Source organism: Diadema antillarum, unplaced genomic scaffold (assembly GCF_040938485.1).
Source record: "Diadema antillarum isolate AM-2024a unplaced genomic scaffold, OU_Dant_1.0 scf00000085, whole genome shotgun sequence".
NCBI lineage: Eukaryota > Metazoa > Echinodermata > Echinoidea > Diadematoida > Diadematidae > Diadema > Diadema antillarum.
The window spans coordinates 874,640-896,111 of record NW_027270974.1 but is presented as its reverse complement, the minus strand read 5'-3'; the positions used below and the strand labels follow the sequence as shown (position 1 = coordinate 896,111).

General features: G+C 38.2%; 1 protein-coding gene across 1 annotated transcript in view; it reads right to left on the bottom strand.

Annotated features, from left to right (window-relative positions):
- LOC139717912 (band 7 protein AGAP004871-like) overlaps positions 1–21,472 on the bottom strand; it is a 120,560-nt gene that overhangs the window by 11,416 nt on the left and 87,672 nt on the right. The window contains exon 2 of the mRNA XM_071629398.1: positions 1,457–1,554. Coding sequence (XP_071485499.1) covers positions 1,457–1,554 — 98 coding nt within the window. The remainder of the gene's footprint in view (positions 1–1,456; positions 1,555–21,472) is intronic.

Here is a 21,472-nt window from a genome sequence, read left to right as displayed (position 1 = left end):
GCATGTTAAATTGTCTGACACCTTGCCAGCCATCAACAGAAGAAGACAAGCAAAAAATTGTCAATTTTCCCTTCCTCTAGAAAGGCATTTCTTTCTCACTCTTTGTAAAAGAGTTACTTTTCAACATTTAATCCAGTCATTTAATGAACCTAGTAGATCCTGAACATGGCAGATGAAGACTTTCAAAATGTTGTTGGCAACTGGGTAAGGTTGATGTACTTCCCTGCCAAGAATTGAGGCTCTCTAACGCACTCAAATTTAGTAAAAATTGAAAGTGCAAAAGGATGGAGAAGGTATTTGATTCTAACTAAGGGAGATGGATTGATTGGAAGATGTGGGTCATATTTTTCAGCGAACCACAAACACTGCTGAAATAGCCTGCAAGAGGTTTATGAAATATCCATGGCAACCAGTATGCAACACTTACTGGATATGGCTGTAATTTGATAAGAGGGTTATGATAAAAATATTGTTATTCTACTAATGTAATATATTCTCTGCATGAGAGCCCAAAAAGGCCAAAGATAACAAGCTAGGTAATGTTAGTCTTGAGGAGTTTTTCCCCATCTCTGCCTGAGCACATCATAATTTTAAACATCTCTCAAATAAATGTATTACGCGTCTGCTAAATCTAACTACCAATCAGTGTTAGATATGGAAGTACTATGCCTATTAGCATACTGCAAATGGCGAAAGGAAAGAAAACATGAAAATCCAAACACAGTGGGACACCATGATCGAAACCATGCCACACATACAGAAGTTGAGCATAACTTAGAAGCTAAGTTTTCAGCATTCAAAAATATACTCAATATGAGCATTATGATAATAGGTATTTTTAAAGGGGAGAACCCTTTCTATTCCAGTATTATGTTTTCCATGTCCATCATATTACTGCTACATACCAACTGGTTCCAGCTCAGTTGGTAGTGTTGCTACCAAGAGGCAGTAAGTGGTCAGCCCTAATCCCATTCTTATTTCCTTTTTTGGGGGTTCACATAGTCTATTACAATATAGATCAAACATGCCATCATACTTTTGGACAGCAACAACAAAACACACACACACACACACACACACACACACACACATGCACATACATACAAACACAATAAAAACAACAACAAAACAGACAAAGTCAAAGTATAGTAATACAATTAACTCTTTCAGTGCCAAGGGCTTTGGACAATGTGTAGAAGGTTATGGGTTGTTTTTGTGTGTGTTTGTGTGTGTATGTGTGTGTGTGTGTGTGTGTGTATCTGTCTGTCTGTGCGTGTGTGTGTGTGTGGCTCTTGGCACTCAGAGGACACAAAGCATTAACCCGTTGAGGACGGACTCATTTTGCTATGACACTCATTTCCCATAGACACCTGCTCCAGTATTCTCGGGACTCGTCCTCAACGGGTTAAGCATGCCGGAGGAGGGGGAACTGCGTGGCATGACGACACAAGCTCACCTTGAGACAGAAGAAGAGTGATAATGGAAATGTGACGAGGACTACGAGATAGGAGCAGATCATCAAGAAGTAGACGCAGCACCCCAATGACTCGTCTCCTGAAAGATATAATGTTGGATAGAGATAATCGTGATTAGTTCGCTCATTTTTTTTCCGCAACCTTGGCACCACCTCAGTGTGGTGAATATGAGATAGATATCATTGCATGAATAATGTTCATGAAATCATTCATGAGTAATGAATATATGTAATGAACATTATTGCTACTATATAACCACTGATAAAAATGATAATTGTGATTATGTAAATTAATAAAACCATTCAAAGAACTAGCAGTTGGCATATTGTTATGCTTTGATACCACATTGATGTCAATCCTTCCCAGCAGTTCTCATTTGCATCCTTCCTTGACGATCCTCTTTCAGTGGATGGCACATGGGACACACATTTAGGCACTTTCAGTCCGTATTAATCGTGATTTAGTGATCAGTGTAAAATATAAACACTTCCGCAGGTGTCCAACGTAGGCACACCATTGGCAACAAAGCTACAAAGAAAAAGGCAATGAGGGTGTTGCTTTATATAAAAAAAAAGAAAGAAAAGGAAATGAGAGCATGGTGTGATTAAAGAGTGTTTCGATCATTTTGAGACATTGATCCTTGAGTCAGAGTCTGGCTCTAATTCTGGACTGACATCTAGATGACGGCGTGCTGATGTGAAAACCGCATCACAGACCCAATTACTGGTGTTCTGCACCCCCTTGGGGAGAAATGGGGCGATGGAACCAGCCCTAGCACATGTAAACACGGCACAGGAGGTTGACTCATGCTTGTCCTGTTATCACTGTCTGCCATGATGGGTGGTGTTAGATGGAGCACCCCAGGGCACAAAATAAAACCACCTCCACCCCACCCCCGACCTTTTTGCCCACTATAACCGGAAGATCCAAGATACCTGATACCTCATCTTCAGAACGTCGCCATGTGATTGGGTGATTAACGAATCCGTCCCAGAATCATGCGGGAGGGAATGGGCTTAGTGCTACGTGGGCAATAAGAGATGCATGCACCTCTCTCAGATGTTGGTTGTTAACCTACTATGTTAACGTAAAGGAGCCAATTTCCCACTCGTGGTGGAGTGTGTTTAGGGACAGCTCATTTTAAAGCTAAAATTCAGCAAAGGTCACTCTACAGACTTAAATTCACACAGAAGAGAGCTGAAATTCAGTCTGAAAGAGCTAAATCAAACGGCAATTTCAGTCCACAAGGAGCGGTCCCTAATCACACTCACAAATGAGTGAGAGAGGAAGTAAGACTTTATATCACACAGCAGTTGAGCAAAGTCGCTGTTTTGCCTTTCATTTGTGAGGTTTACACACACTGCATAAATTTGTGTCTCTGTATTGTTTGATACATGCGCATGTAAAAGGAAAAAGAAAACTTAAGTCATTGCTCACAGGAATCACATATGCTGTGTATTGCACTCATGAGTATTGCAACATCTCCGTAGCTACAGGTTCATATCATAGTGCCTCAGAATACCTTCTGCATATTTCATAACTCTCTGTAATAAAGTCAGTGTGATGTATCATTGAAAGGTCTATGAGGGATGCACCATCACAGGAAAATAATCATACTTTCCCAATATTCTAAAAGAGAAAATTTTTGCAGTACATTAATCTTCATGTATATCAAACTACCTTTGACTAGCACATATTTTAAACCCTGTGAAAATATCTGAACAATTTTCTCTGCATATCTTTAATGGGTTGACAGTTGAGTCACAGTTTTTGAGCCACTCAAAGTGACAAATCAATCATATTATAAATATTGATGTTTACAGTAATGGGTCTGATTTAATCCTTCCAGAGAAAAGAAAGGTGTTTTTGTTAATCACACTGGATCTTCACAAATGCAGAGCAAAAGGTAAGTTACAGAAGAGCACGCTGCATGATACACAGCAAGCTTGAACTGCAAGTCTATACCAAATAAAACTCCACAAAATATTCAATAACATTTTTTTATTGAAAAGTACATCATGATATAAAGAATATACCAATATCAAACCCTCTCAGAGTTTCAATTTTGTGGCAATTTTGTTCTAATCCTTTTCTTATTCTCAAGATTTGACATTCTTTCCTGTGTCTTTCTTATTCTCGTTTGACCTGGACTAAGATATATAATACCTTTGACCTTTCTTATAAACTCATGCCCTCAGATGCTGTAACTCTTTCAATCTAATATAGCTCTGATAAACGATATATTGTATGTATATCTAGATGGATGTACAACTGTATATAATATCTAAAAGGGTACAAGCATACACACACACACACACACTTTTTGTGTTTCTTTGATATCTATTGATTTCATTCAAATCAGTCATGAATTAACCCATTTTGGTGTAACATGAACAAAGACAATACAAATACAATTCAAAACACAAACAAATCCATCTTTCCATTTATACCGCAAATGATCTCTCTTCAACATGAATAACATGCATACACATATGCACATACAGACACACAAACACAAATCAAGGGCATGTATTTTAAAGCCCAAACACTTCAGTCTGAATGCCTTGCTCTCAAAGCGTGACCTTTTGCACAAACATAAGTAAATTACAGAGAATATGGTTTAGGTTTCTGGCTCTTCTCCGCAATTGTGCTGCGGAGATCAAAGCTATAGGATGTGCAGGATTACTAATCTGATTTTCCTAGTCTTTTGTTGATGGTGAATAAAAGGATTAAACAGATCTAATACCAATAGGCCTTCCCAGCTCTTGAGTCCAATATAATTGATATTGTGTAATGTGCTAATCGGCCGAGGCCAAGGTACTTAGTTTGTGTATATAGGCCAGTTGCTTAGTATTTCAGTAAATCTGATAGAATAAACTGGATTGTTGTACACATGACACCATCCACATAATGGAGATTTTAAAAATATATCATTTATCTTAATTATGAATTCATGAATCATGACATTAGATTTACAAGTGCAAGTTTGAATGAATAGAAACAAGTACTGAATATTCACTTTTTTCTTTTTTGAAAACATAGCACTTTATTTTATTTTTAGTATGACTGTTTTCTGATGTAGAAGATTAAGACAAACAAATTACAACAAGTGAAGAAACTTAACCCGTTGAGGACAAGTCCCAAGTATACTCAGGCAAGTGTCTATGGGTAATGTGTGTTGTAGCAAAATCAGCCCGTCCTCAATGGGTTAACAGTGCAACTCTGCACCAAGGGTTTTTCAGTACCTCCAAAAATCAATTTTGCAGTAAAGGCTTATAGCACACGGCAAGCAATGAGTTAAAGGTTTCTCTGTCTATTGCTATATTTGTCCATCACTGGTACACTAATGGAGAGAAAACAGGCCATAAAATCTAAAAGAACAACCAAGGTTCAAATTGCCATCAGAAAAGGGCAAATGATATAAGATATGATTTGGCTACTTTACTGATTTACGGAAGATAGAAAAAAACATATAGAAAGATATAGAATATATATTTATATTCATGTATTTCAGCAAACAGAGAGAGGAAGGCAGATAGATACAGAGAGGTACAGAGGAGGGAGAGAACAGAATAGATAAAGGTAACAGAAATAGAGGGATATATATATACTGATGAAGAAAAGAGGAATTCTAAATATTTGTGCATGTATGTTTCTGATGAAACAGGAATTTCTCACTAGTTATGTGACACAGCATGCATAGGCAGAGAAATGTTATTCAGGAATAGCTGGAATGTTCCAACGCAGCACATTGTGAAGGAGCCTGGCTCTTCTGTACGGTAGAGTGAAAAGTTTTTAAAAGTTTTCCCCTCGCACAAGTCAGACTTCACTGCCGACAGTTCTTCTACGTGAAAAGTGCCCTCAGTGATAGATGATCAGCACTTGTCCTTCACAGTACAATAATCATAATTAATACAAACTGGGTTTTTGCATTTCATTTCCCATTAGTGAAATTGAAAAAATATTGTGAGCAAAGCTGAGGCACGGAGTGTCCTCGTTAAAACAGTATGCATTATTGGCAGAATTGGAAATGAGTTCTAGAAATTATTTTCGAAAGAGCGTTAGTTCTATGTATGTGTTTGTGTGTGTGTCTGTGTTTGTGTACGAAGTATTGATACTAAATCAAGCTAACTTGTGATATGCAATAAAAGTTGAGTATATCTTCCTCTCAAATCAAACAATCCCCATTAAAATTCTGTCAGTAGTAGCCATTTCTTTCTTTTTCGTTATACGTGTATGACTGCATCAGATTACATGTGTGATCCTCAGAATCCAAGCCACTCTGCCAGAATCGATGCAGTAATTACATTCAGATGTATTTGATTTCCGTTCCAAGGATACAGGGCTTTTATCCAAGCAAACAATCCCATTTGGATCCTAAATGCATAATAATTACGCCCCAGCCTATCCGCCGACTCGCTATCCAATAGGTAAACAAATCTTGTGCCCCAAAAATGTTCATGCAACAATGGGGTTAATGCAGGCAACAGAATGTTTGCATTCATTGTCAAAAAGATGCAGCTTCGTGGGATTGAGATGGTATAGACAAATTGAACGTGGTTTCTGTGAAATGTATAAATGAAAGAGACCTAACATCCATTTGATAATTTAATTACCTAAACTGAAAAAAGGACATGTTTTTACAAGGAATCATATTCTGATGCATAATTTCCATTGGTGAAAACAATGTAAAGACTTGAAATATAGAGATATGTACATTTTGAGACATACTGCCCATTATATCAATGTGACATTGACGTCTGTTCTCAATCATAGAATTTAAACTTGATATCATCTAAAAACTGTTTTATGTCCTCGTTCATTTTTAGAAGAGTTAAAGCCTCCAGTTAACATTTGCTGCTGATTACAAAAAAAACCCAGCTTTATCGCTTCAAAAATATTTTTGAAATATGTCATAGGGATACAATCAACCAACATGAATGTTATTCAGAATGATAAGTGTTAAGTATTGTTAAATATACAAAATGTAAACAATAGCTTACTTAAAAACCATTTCTTGAGTAAAATATCTTTGTAAGAGTTTAATGAGAAAATTAGCACTATATTTTCAGCTATATTGCAAAAATCTTCTATAGTAGGGTGTTCTGTGATAATAAAACTGAACTATACATATGCATCAAATGTGATAATTCAAACATTTTTTTTACCACTGCTTCCAATGTGAAATAGTGAAACAGAGCTGACTGACAAATCATGAGAAAAACTCATGAGATATAATCCAACATGAGCAATCACGTGAGGATAGAGACATAGAAAAAAAGGAGAGAAGAAAACATGGTAAGAGGGGACAGAGAGAGTGAGAGAGGGGGGGGGGGCAAGGAGATGAGGGAAGGAGAGAAACAAGGAGGAAAAATACACACTGGGCTTTTGGTATTCATGGATTTTATCTCCAGGGTGGCTAGCCCTCCTAAGTGAGTATTGGCATGACTTCTCATCTATCATCTACTTCTTCTTGTGAATTCATGAGATTCTTCAATCATAAGACAACTACAACAACAACAACAAAAGATAAATCAGTTCGAAAAAGGAACAAACAAACATAAATGCAGATGTTCGTGAAAATGTCCCCACTTTGATATGTAGATTCTAGGGGTACTTGAGTTGCTAGGTGCCTCACAAGCAAACTTATACTTAGGCCAATACATATATGCATACATTATATTTCAGCAGAACTGACAGTGATGTACAGCAGAACTCCATGGGAACCCTTCTTATCCACTGAAGAAAACAAAAACAACAATATCACCAACAACTGCAGAGATTAATGAGGGTTGAAACTAGAAATGACACTCCACCAAAATGGCTGTGCAAAAAAAGAAGTGAACGGGGAAGTTCTGTTTTTTTCCTCTTTTTTTCTTTTTTAGATTATCACAATAATGAAAAGTGATGGCTCGCCTGGATTATGCATGAAATAAATCCCCTATGGTTGACTGAGAGAGACACTGTAGGAATATATACCTTCAGGCTACATGCTGGTAGGTCATTGGTTTATTGTACATGAGCCAACCCTTGGTATAAAGATTCATATGTAACCATATAAATATATAGATATATATACATATACTACATACATGTATTATATTTCTTTGTATACTTTAAAGGACATGTTCACCTTAATACATTTGCGGAGTGAGAGAATGCAGCAATATTAGCACAACACCTCAGTGAAAGTATGGGAAAAATCGGAAAAAAATTCAAAAATAATGAATTTTTAAAGTTTCATTGCCACCATCGCTGGATAAAAAGGCTACTACAGCTGGTGATATCACATGTGTAGAATCATAAAGAATACATAAAGATAATTCAACATATTATTTTCACTGTTCTTGCATAAAAAAGAGCACTTAACTTGCCTCTTTTGGAAGGTACAAAGAATCATATTACCTTAACACATGCCAGTAACAATATGAAGAATTAAACATTAAACAAAGATTATTTCCTTTTTCAAATTCTCTTTATATTTTCCTTATATCATTCTACACATGTGGCATCACAAACTGTAGTAGTTTTCTCATCCAGCAGTAACTGCACAGAAACTTTAAAATTTGTAACTTTTGAACAGACTGTCTGATTTTCCTGAACTTTCACTAATGTGTTCTGCAGATATTGCGCTAATCACTAAATCCACGTATGTATATAAAGGTGAACTTGTCATTTAATATGATGCACATGACAATATAAAAAGGATTGACTCAAAAGATGCTGCAAAGAGTTAATGGTGTTTTTTTTTTCCTTATTTATTTGAAAATATCATATGGCTCAGTCAAATACCAGTCAATTATTGAAGCATATGACTACATGAGAGTGGAACATTTCACTTTTCTTTTTTCTTTTTCTTTTTTTTTTACATGGGCAAAACATTTTGTTGTGTTCTGCATTGGGAGAATTTTTTCTTCTTTTTTTTAACAAATAGATGACATAGAAAACCAAATCGCTTATCTGGAATTTTTTAAATCAATGGATCAAACATTTGCAATCTGTACCATGCTCACAGAAAAGAAAATTAATAACTGCTACTTTGAGAAACAAAAGTGATTTTAAAAAGTCATGCAATAAGAATTATGTGTCTCTCATAAGTACCAGATGACAATCACTGCTTCAGGTGCATCAGGGTGTTTGTAACAAGTTGGAGGTATTTGTTCACAATCACTTTGACCATTCCATATGACAGGACATATAATGAGTTTTCTCCTCAGGGAATTCTGGGCCCTGTTTTATTAAAAGATAAAATCAATCATAAATTCCCTTACCACACAGGCTGCCATAGACTTACAGTTGAAATCAACTATATAATCAATTTTAACTCTTCATAAAACAGGGCCCTGTATGACGGTTTTCTCTTGGTACCAGTCTTGATCCACATAGTATGATCTTTGGTCTGTATGATCCTTCTCAGTATCTCAGAGTAGTATGTCGAGAGTCCCTTTCATACCTGGGGCAACAATTAAGACTTCGATCGTATCTCAAAATCACGAATTTTCAGAAGAGCTGCAAAACTTTTTCTCTCTTTCTTTCTTCCACCCTTTTTCTTGTTCTCAGCTGCCTTTTTTTTTCTTTCTTTATCTCTCTCTCTCTTCCTCTCTTGTGTGTATCAGACTACAGAAAAACATCCCAAGTAAAACATGCGAGACATTCTTGTTGCGTTGACCATACACACAAGCAAACCTCTACCTCTCGTTTGACATACATGATTTAGTATCACACTGGTGCCCTTTAAGCATGCATAAAGTATAGCTTTGGTGCCTCCTGTGCTAAACTACATCCTAAATCCCATAGATCTCCTGCTATATTGCCACTGTATACTTGCACAGGTTAATCACAAACACACAAACACACACACACACACACACACACACACATCCTTTGTCCTATGTAGTGCAATTATCTTATACCTGTTATAAATCTATTTTGTCATCTGTTAGTCTATTCATCTTTCTATCTCCAGAAACATTTTCACTGAATGTAAGACTACTTCTATCAAATTAACAACAATTAAAAACAAAGCAAACCAGCAAACTATACACCTATACCTAATTTTAAACACACACCTAGCTACATAGCATCTAAACTTCCTGTCTGTATATACACTTATCCTTATTCCACGACCAACACTTTGTCATGGTTTGATTGCTAGTGTCTGGCATGTAGTCTTCAGAAGGGTAATTTTAACCCATTCCCGATAATAATTTGAAATCTCCCACTTAATTACTCTTTGAAGGACCCAAGGGTGTCATATGTTCAAAGAATTAAAAAACTCATTATATGCCTAATGGTTCAAAAATCAGTGGTTGTCACACACAAGCTTACTAGCTGCCTGTACAAAGTGGAATCATGTACCTACCTGTATAGTAGTGATGGGCACTGGAACCGGGGCCCCGCCTAGTGCGCCTCTTGGAGTCCGAGCTCTCAACCATCCCCATATCAGACACCATGTTATAGCTTGCCATAGCTGGTATTAAAGTCCTAGCCCTTATTACCACTCCTCAGCACAATGGGCACCTGATAACAGTATGACTCTATGATTGCTACAGAAATTCAAACCCCACAAATTCACAGGGTTGATGAAGAAACCATGGTTACAACACCCTTCTCAGATACTAAAAGTCAGTCTTTCTTGCAAAGCTCTGCTAGCGATCCTTTTTTTCACTCTCTGCTTCCTTCTCAGAGGGTCCTTTTCAGGAGCGCGGCGGGAATTTCTCCAAATTGGCAGCATGCACACACACACTTAGCTCTGATGGTGTTCCAGTGAATATATGTGGGCGCACAATCAATTAAAAATTAAAAATTCCACTCACGACAAGAGGGCAATTACAGAGGTTCCAAGAATGATGCCGCTAGTTTCATCAAGGTTGAATTGTCAAAAAATCCGAACATCTTCCATCACTAATGATATCTCCAAGAGACTTCTAAGAGTCTTTTCTTTTTTAATTTGGCATCCAGAGATTTGGCACTTTCTCACAGGTAGATCGATAAAGCATCAAATTAAAATCCAGTGCAGTAATCCGTATAACCAATTAGTAATGGCTTTATGCCTCGGCATACTTGTATGAACCAGGTAAAGAATATGTTGTCGTGATCCGTATGCGGCAAATGTGACAAACACAACATGGTGGCTATTGGTATACACACAGGAGCGTGTCTATCTATATGCCAAGTCATTACAGAAAAGTGGGGCCCTCCAACATTTGGGTTGATATGGCAAGGGGGGGGGGGGCTGAGGGGGCACTGGCAACTAATTAAGTTCATGCCCCATTGCCTCTCCCCTCCCCCCCCCCCCCCCCCCCCCCCCCCCGCCAAATTTTCACTAATCTCTTTAATGTTCTGAAAATACATCGTGGCCATAGAGAGACAAAGAAAACATATAGAGATGCCGGTAGATGCCTAACATGGGCCAGGGTGGCATAGCTTGCAAAAACACACCTTGGGTGCCTACAAGGAGCAATTGGCATATGAAAAGAGGGCCGGGGAGAGCATGTTACCCCAACTCTGATTGCAGACTCTAAAAAGAAAAAAGGCAGCATGGGGGAAGGGGAGGGTTTAGTGACTATCACAGCGCAAAGAGTTAAGCTCATTACCAACGCAGACACTTCAAAGAGAAGAGAGAAAGAGACCAGAATGCTGAGTCGGGTCGGCAATTATTGGCCTGCTGTTTCCAGGTTTTCTTTCCATCTCATTCTTTTTTTCCCTGACAGTTTTCAGTTTGTGTATGTTGCTGTTGGTATTTTCTGCATTCTCCTACCCCATACTGTTCACCAGGAATCCAGAAAATCTGTAGTCACATGACTCACGGCGCTCAAGGTAACAGCCTTCATTACTGCATGTGCTGAGCTCACAGTAATACTACCAGACTTATTAGATGATACCTCAATATTAAAGACATTATTTACCATTTGCAGATGAAAACAAAAATCCAGCTTTAGTGCTTCAAAATAACTCTAAAATGTGAGTCAGGGACAGAAACAACCAATGTAAAAATTTGAATCATTATAATCAATGTTGAGTATTGTTAAATATACAAAATGTGAATGATAGTTATAATAAAAATGTTTCTAAATTTAACTGACTACAGTCATGATTTAGTGGAGAAAACAGTGATATCTCCTTATATTTAAGGCTTTATTGCAAAATTTCATATGGTAGGATGTTTTGTGATATAACTGACCTACACATATGCATCAAATGTGATATCTTGAACATTTTTTAAATCACTGCTCCCAAAAGTAAACATACAGGACCTTTAAAAATTCAGCTCGCCGCTGCTTTATTCCTGGGTGCACTCCATTTAAAAACTTAGTACCTGTCATTGCAAAGATCCCAAAATATGTAATGAATACAACCGTGATAGAAATAACCTTGTTGGATCCATGTTGACATCAATTTCATTAAACTTTCTTATATCATGCACAATCAGATGAAAGCTGATAGACCTTTAGTCATCATCATTACGATATCTGTGTATTACCAATATTTCTCCTCTCTATCTAGAGACTTACATTTGTTCTTTTTTGTGTCACAAGCACTCTTCGATAACTTTGAAAACAATATATTTCACATATGAAATAAACATTTAAAAACTAGAAATATCACTGAAGGTGATTAATACCCCCGCCCCGTGACGACAGTCTTACCCAAGGAATGATCTTTCCTTGATCTTCTGCCATTTAAATGCCGTTACCATGGCAACGCAGCTTCCGACACGTCCAAAAAATATGCCTTGCACATCTTCCCACCAAGACTATTGTGTGTGCCACATTTCATAAGCTTTTGTCAAAAACTGAGGAAGTAGTTCAATCCACAAGATCTTTCCTTGATCTTCCGCCATTAATATGCCGTTACCATGGCAATGCAGCTTCCGACACGTCCAAAAAATATGTCTTGCACATCTTCCCACCAAGACCAATGTGTGTGCCACATTTCATGAGCTTCAGTCGAATACAGAGGAATACAGTTCGCGACGCAAGATTTGCAACGGACCGACCGCCCGACCGCCCGACCGACCGCCCGACCACCCGACCGTCCGCTGATTCCTATATACCCCCTTCAAACTTCGTTTGGCGGGGGTATAAAAACCCAGAAATGTTAATAATTTGGAGCAGAGTTTTTGTGGCACAGAATGCACTTTTCTCAAAATCAATATGATGCTGCAAGAGTACAATAGCCATGGGCAAAATACAGAACTGTCAAGACCCTGTAATGCGATATAGGGTGAGATGTGTATGGGAATGGTTGGAGGCTGTAATTGGCCGGACAGCAAGAAAAAGAAAGAAAACAAAGCTTTGCCTGGATTGAGACTGACATGGCTGCAGTACAACTGTATGTGGTCGTGACAAGGTCCTGTCACAACAACATCCGATGAACCCCGGTGAAAATTGGCTTATGCACCTTAAGTGGGATGTTTTTGCTCTAGAGTGGGTTCGCAGCATACGGATTGGGGTTTTTATTCTGCCATGTATTTATAAAAACAGATTGATGCCTATATAAAGAACACAGAGGCTACTGAGAGAAAAGAAGGGTTGCTAAGCTTGGATATTATACTGCCCTGAGGGTCGTTTGTTTTGACATTCTAAAGTATTGAGTTATGGAAGACAAGCAAAGAATTGCTTGCATATGCATTTACATATCAAATCATATCACTTTATAACTGGCCAATCTTACATTTGTATTGCTTTCATTTTTCTTTTAAATAGAAAGCTGGTTTAGTTTCATGATGACTACATAATGACAGTACAGATCAATGTCTTGCATTAACTAGAAACAGTTGCCAGTGACATTTTTTTTTTCTTCAATAAAACCATGTAATGTGCGATAAACTAATGATATATTACAGTCAGGGTTGACTTTCAAAGTAGGCTGGAGAAGAACATATTTACATGCAATAATTTTGTTTGTATGAAAACACTTCCATGCAAGCCACATTTTCCTTGTTCCAATATTATGCACAAATTTGCAATCATATATTTCCTTCCCAATACCCCTCCCTCTCTATATATCCCACTGATCTCTTTCTCTCTCTCTCTCTCTCTCTTTGCATGCCCAATTAAGGCAAGTCCCATTGAAGAGAAATGTTTACCTCCACAAAGTGCACAACATGAGCAAGAAAACATGTTTGTGTACCGAGTAATTGCAAAGTGCATCACTCTCGCAGGCTTTGAAGTGTGACATTTACACATATGCCATATACACACGGATTCCAGTATTGTTCTGTAGTGTAATGGGATATTATGTTCTTCCCGTTCAGAGGAGTGTACATGGTGTACAGGAAACAGCTCTAGGTCAAAGGGACAGTCGTATAAATACGCTAAAAATAGAATACCAGTCGGGGACAGCATGCTGTACGTCCTTCGTGAGTGATATTGGGCCTGGAAAAATTCATCACACAGCAAAAAAAACTCAGCACATAATGATTCTTTAAAAATGTTGGGAGCAATTAGTTTTGTGGTGAGGTAAAATATTACCCTTTAATATTTCTAAAGGAATGTTGCAGTGACCTCATTGTGCACATGTGGTGCTGAATGTATACTAATCAGCTGATAATCTGGGTACAGATCAAATGCTCAATGCAGGTAAACATATATCCCTATAAAATAAACCCTCCACCAGTATATAGCACGGGCTCCAGGACAGCTGTCCGGCATTTGCAGTATAGCTGATATTTAAGCATAGTAACATGATAATTACCTCACTTAACCCATTGAGGATGGACTGATTTTTCTATAACACGCATTAATTCCCATCACCGGCGCGAGTATTCTCGCCACTTGTCTTCAGCGGGTTAAAAAGAATAGTATCATCACTCACATTTAAAGTGGTATGTACTCTCATTCGATCACTTCAAAAAGAATGAGAGCTCTTATTTGTCACCCACATATAGGAGCCTATACACTGGTTAAATTCACAACACAAATAATGAACTACCCCCATGTGAGACATATCAGCTAGAATCCACCTGCTAACTTAGTGATTATAGGTACCCCATAACCAATAGACAGGCAGGTCGACCTACCCTGATCAGAGTCCGGTGGAAGTACCTGGTAGCCCGTGGTGGTATTCCTGGCCCCTTGGGGTGCAGCGGCATCCAGGACCCATCCTCCTTGCTTCCCCCTATAGCCGCCCCCTTTTCCACCACCACCACCACCACCTGTTATAGCTCCATACTGAGATGCCATGATTAAAGTAGTATGCAGTACCACCAGAGCTGTGTTTTGAGACTAACTGATGTCTCACAACTCACTCATGGATGTCACATGGCCGGTCAGGTGTGCACATATGTTGGCTGCAGATCAAATCCTTACTCGCTCTCGTAAGCGTGAAGCATGGTATCTCCTGATCACATGTTTTCCCACTTTGACCTTTGATCCTTGAGTACCACTCACTGGAAGTTTACCCACTTTCTAGCCTTCCTCTTTATTTCTTTCTGTTTGTGATGTTTGAAGTATATTGGGCAAATTCCCCACCACCATAAAACCTGTACCAAACTAGCTTGTGTAACCCTCTGTCCTTGAGGTCGTTTAATAGAAATCTAGGTTTAGTCTGGCCTATAGTACCTCGTAAGTTTCACATGTATTTGCTGTACTTTTTTTATGAAAGTTTTTTTCTTAGTTAACTCGGTTCACACATACCCCATAATGGAGCTGATCAGAGTTTTTTCCTTGTGGGAGGAGTTTGTAGACAAGACTATCGTCTTACATGCAGTGAACATTAGGTAACTGATAACATATTATAGTTACTGAAACATCAGCTGAAAATATATTTTTGGCTAGAATGTTAATTGCATATCTGAATGCTCTGTGAATACTAAATGAGCTAAAATTATACTGTGCTGATATCGCTCAGAATTCCTACCTATGCAAACTTTGCAAAAATAAAGCCACTGCAAACATTTCAGCTCTCTAAAACAGTACTAGTACTTATTGCTGCAATACAGAATAACGTATTACATGTAATTGCATTTCTACTGAACTATCTATCTGTGCTCCAAAAGAAATGCTTGTTTGATATACATACAAAACTAAGGCAGATGAAAGGAAGAAAAGAAACCTGAGCAGCCCACATCTCTACAAGCTGGTCTTTTACATGGGCCTCTCTTTTCCAATAATACAATTATTTTGAATGAATAGTTCAATACACATATGTTTATTTATTGTTGTAATACATTGTTTGTTTCATTGAAATCATACTGAAAATAAAAATATGATATTGGATATAAAATTTGATTTTAACTGAATTGAAAAGATCCATCCAGTTCTCTTAATGTGTTTGCATTTGTCTAGTTGCACCCAAAATTAGTAATATATGCAATTTTGTAGCACTGCAAGTCAAGATGCTACAACAGCAGATGAGTCATCAATCCCCCCATAATCTGCCAGGCAACCGCTCCCATTCTCTCTGCCTCCAGATTCTGGGGTAGTTGAGCTTCAATATTGAGGTCCATCTATATGTTTCATATGCTGCAATGGGAAAGTCCCTGAACTAAATTAATTCCTGTCAATCACCAGGTCACGGGACATGCCACCAAAACAAAATAAAAACAAAAGCAAAGAGCCGCATGATGCCAAAAGCTAATGGAGTACGTACTTCCATTACCTAAATGAATTCCTAACATCATTTGCTTGCAATAAGATTGGTAGATATAATATTGTGGTAGCAAATCATACTTTCTTCTCAAGTAATTTACTTTTTTTTCTCTCTGCATATGAAGAGTTTGTTCGCAAAAACCGATAAGTCCATTTTTGAAGATTTTGAAGTATGGCCTCTGTCATAAAGTACAAAATAATACCTTCTAAATGATATATTGGTCACTACATATAAAGGTACATTTTTGAAGTTATGGTCAAAAGAAGCAAAAAATTGCTTATTACTCTCTTTATTTTTCTTGACCTTTATTCGCAAATATCTCCATTTGGCAAATATGGACTTATCGGTTTTTGCAAAAAACTCTTCATGTCTTCCATTTATGGTTCACCTGTAATTTTCCTCTCTTTTTTTGGGGGGGGGGGGGGATGGGGAAAAGAGGGGAGGTCAATATGGACATATTCTGCAAAGGGTTCTGCAGGCATTTATCTTGTAATTAGGGGTTTGATGGCATATATAAAACATGTACATATGTATGATCAGATTTTGTTGTTTCTTTCTCCTAGCAATGACACCAACCACAAGGTATGACTATCAAGTAGCTCAAACAGGCATCTGCAAAAGGGCATAATTTATCTAATAGTTTTGGCATCTGGCCAGAAAAGATAAAACCTGAACTCTTGCTCTCTCCTCTTTATCTCTCAATCTCTCTTTCTCTATATCTCCCTCTGTCAATTCATCTTTACTCACACAACTTTTTTTTTCTTATTTCCTTCCTGGTTTTTCTCCACTGATAGCTCTATATGCTTTCCTCTATCTTTTCTTCCTCCATCTGGCTCTCTCTCTGTCTGTCTGTCTGTCTGTCTGTCTGTCCCTGTTTGTCTGTCTATCTTTCTGTCTCTCTTTCTTGATCTGTCAAGGCACTTTGTTTTGTGAAAGCTCAAATTTCAAGAGAAAATAGTTAAACACCCTCATCAACACAGTGCATACCATGTTGTATATATAAATAAAACATTTACTGAATACTGAAGCAGAGATGAATCTATCATTCAGTTTACTCTAATGGATTTATGGCAAAGTTTTGTTGTGTTGTTGTGTGTGTGTTTTTTTGTTTGTTAGTTTTGTTTTGTTTTTTATAATTTGGAAAACATCACACAGGCACTCACCTAGGAATGGGAAATGAGCCTGCATTATGCTATTAATTCACTTAAGTTTCGACATTATGCAGGTCACTGGCTTTTTCAGTATCAGCCGGCTCTCTGCCAGTACAAATTGATTGATTTCGCAGCAATGCTGCCAGACATTTTCTAAAGGAAATGCTTACTGGGAAATCAGAAAAAAAAAATAATAAATTGATATTCAGCAAGAGGGTTATACTGGGAAATTTGAAAAAAAAAACTAGAAAAGAAATTGATATTCAAAAAGAAGGATGTATGGATGACAACCAAGCTGAATTATCAAACTATTCTGTACCATGAGCTAGACATGGGTGTGAGTTTTTGTTGTTGTTGTTGCTTTTTAAATGTATGTTTGCTGTTGTTAATAATGGTAGTTTTTGTCTCTTACTGATGGATACTTGTGCAGACATCTTTTAATTTTCGTAATCAGAGTGATGGCAACTACTTTGAGTACTGTTAAAGTTGATATGTTGGGGGGAGTAATTTTTCATGCTCATGCAGCCACGCTAGATGAGTTTCACGTGGTTTTAATTCCACAGAATCACAATGTTAACTACTGGAACATATGGCAAGCAAAAATATTTGTGTGCCTTTGTTTTCATGCTAGTTTTTTGGTAGTGCGAAATGTGCGAAAATTTCAGCATCCCAGAAATGTCCACTTTTACAGTAATTCCCTTTTGGCAGCACAGATTCAAAATGAAACTTTACACATACTGTTCTAAATTCATCAGTATTATAATGTTCTTCAATCTTTCTGCTCAGGTGATCAGAGAGATATTTACTGGATATATAAAACAGATCATTTGAAAAAGAACCACAAGGGCACAAAGCTTTTATCATGACTTACTGCAGTTACTGTCAATCCATTATTTACTTATTATCTTTAACTGTGTATCACTGAGTATTTCATTGACTAGCAATGTATCTGAATTCCTTGCACAGTAGAGCTTTGTTATAAGAAGGTCAGATACAACACCACCCTCTTATAACAAGGTGATTTTGCAGGCCCAAACTCTTTATATTTTTTATTTTTGTACCCCGATATACTGAGAAACTGGATATAACAATCTAATTAGCAAGATTGTTAGGTCCTTGTTATAACAAAGTTTCCATGTACTTCAAAACTGAGTGTTCTTACACAATGTTTTTCCTGTCAATCCTCTCCCTCTCCCTCTCCCTCTCCCTCTCTCTCTCTGTCTCTCTCCCACAACTTTCTTTTAGCCTGATTGCACCTGTAAAAGCTCATCTAAAAATGATCAAAATAAAAATTATGATAAATGTTCCAACCAAGCATGCACCAATTTCATGATAAGACAGGTGAGACAAAGCAAGCATTGCTCCAATCACTTCTACCGTAGAAGATGAAATCTATTAAGTTTACTATCACACACCTGTTAAAGCAATGAGTGCTAAGAAAACCATTACACCCTGAATTCCATGATACATTTGATAAGTTTACAAAAATTGCTATACTGTAGCATTATGTAATTCTTGCTACTTTCCCAAATACCAACATCCCTCCTTCTCTGTTACATCACTCCAACTCCTACCATACCTGTGATGAAGGGAGATGTATCCTTGAGAACCTCCTCTTCTTCCTCCTCCTCCTCTTCTTCGTTCTCATCTTCCTCCTCGATGTTCAGCGGCGCCAGTGTGACCATCGGTAGGCGTCCGTCCGTCACCACGTGGATGTTGGGACCACCGCTGCGTCCATTAGGCCGCGAGTGAAACATGTCTGCACGACCCCCCGTCGATTACACTCGGGTGAAATTGCGCCTTGACTTGCTAAATGCCAGTTCGCAAGAGTCTGCCACTTTAACCCTTCTTCTGCGGTGTGTCACGCAATCAGGTTAAATGCACATGTGCTCCTCAGCACACGGCTGCTTTTGAAAGCGTTCTATTCGTTAAAGACACAATCTGATTTCTGTCGAGGCCAGAGCAAACAAGAATGAGATGAGGTCTGTACGAGCTGCGTTGCCGCAGCAATCACGGATCCCTACTTCTGACGGTTCTAAGGTTTCCCCCGCGAGCCAGCCGGCCGAGATGTGCACGAGTCACTGGGAATAAGAAATGAGTTGCCTGAATTGTGAATCACACAATATCTCATGTCCTACTTCATGATCGAAATTTTAGTACCATTCAATTTTATGGGCAGGGAAATGTGGAATTCGGCTAGGCACACAGGGAAATATGACTAAAATCCTCCTTTGAATGTCAGGAAACAGGCAAGACAAATAAAACCACTTAGCCTACTCCAAGTAACACAGATATATCAAAGTCCATGATCATGACATAAAAAGCATGAGACCAAGCTCGCTCATCATGAAAGCAATTCTTGAAACACAACTCTGGAATCCACCACCTGAAAGGGAAAAACAGCAGATACAGCATGAAATATCACCACCATGTGTCATCTGCAAAATTTCATAATCTGGTATACCTATAGGTAACAAGAAATCGCTATGCCTCAGAGCCACAGTATATGTTACACACAAGGCAAAGAAAGTGTACCACTAACATACAAGGATTCCTCTTGAGAATGCTGGGGAGGCACAGACACGGTTCTCCATCAACTCCTGGAATTGAATTTATTTACCAGGTAAATTCCCCGAAAGAAAGCAACAACTGCCACAGCAACGTATAAGTTGGCACAGCCTTGTAAGGCCCCTTATCAAAAAAGAACAGACAAAAAAAAAATACTCCAACATGTCAAATAACCAAACCTTTTTAGTCATTTTCTTCACTCGTCAACGTAAAAGTCAAAATTGATTAATTCAAACACAGTCTTTTGAGAATAAGAAATCAATAATGCATAATATCAGCAAATAAAAACACCACGCTCACCGAGAAGGGAAATTTGAATTTCTTTGAACATTCTGATATTTCCAAAAGATACACTCTTGGCATTTATGTCAGCGAGGGAAATGGAGAGTTATATCAGGAGGGCCATTCAAGTTCATATCATGTCTGACAGAAACCCCCGTCGGATGCTAACGAGCACTGGGCAGGCGACCGGCGGGATTTTCTTTTGGCAAATTTTGACGGGGAAATGGAAGCTGATGAAATGCACTCAAACTTCATCAGGGGAGACAGATTGGGACTCGCCGCACTGTCTCCCAGCCAGCGGATTCTGAGAGGTGAGAATGGGACCATCTTCTCATCTTTTCTTCCTTTACCATCCTCTCAAGTTTCGCCGAATCCATCATCCTCCCCTCCCCACCCCATCCTCATCCCATCCCCTGGCCATGCTCTGGTCTCTCCTGTCCATGCCCCTCCTACATTTATTTATTGGTCCCTCCATTATTTAACAAACTGCACCCCTCTCTAGAAAGCTAAAAATCGGACGGGCCAATTATCCACTAATTGAGACTCATTAATGCATCATCTCTGGTGATCAGGCTGACAGAAGGAAAAATGATCTCTTTCCCCTCTCACTTCTTATTATCTTTTCTTTTTCTTTATGACGGAGGAGTAGAGAGCAGGTTCCTCACAGATTGTTGCGTTATACGTATATGTTTCTCTTTTTGGTTCTGCCAGTCTGTCCATATCTTTGTCCTCATAAAATCTAAACAAGAACAAATCAATGTTGTAAATTTTATCGGCATCTGGTGATGAGCTGAATAATTGTGGATTTATAGCATAGACGCATGGGTCACTGTACAATGAGTAGCGAGCCTTCCTCGCATTAAAGCTTGCCTATATAGCGCTCGATATAATTGCAGTTATGACCGATAAATCTTGTCAAAAGGAAACATGCACGTCATCTCAGAAAAACATTTCCTATTTCCCTGCGATAAAATCCTCCTTATAATTCCTGCTTCATTGCAATAAAAGATATACAGACCATGAAATGGATAACATTGGATATCATACAGCAATATATGATCATTCGAATGGAAACGATCAATCTGACATAAAAATATATGTTTGTAGTTTGAATGTAGCAACCACTGTCTGTAGTATTTTCTTTGGGGCATTTTTCACAAAAAGAGAAACTACAAGAGTTCTGATCACCCGTTGTCACAAGGCATTTTTTTTTTTTGGGGGGGGGGCTTTGACTGACAGAAAAATAATATATTTGACCAAAGCTTGTAAGTATTCAAGTATAAAGCATATTTATGATAGTCATGGTAGTGTGAAAAACACTACTACTAAAATCTACTTCAGGTTTGATAGTTAATACATCCAGTGTGGCAGGTACAAGATACCATCAGAATGAAAACGATG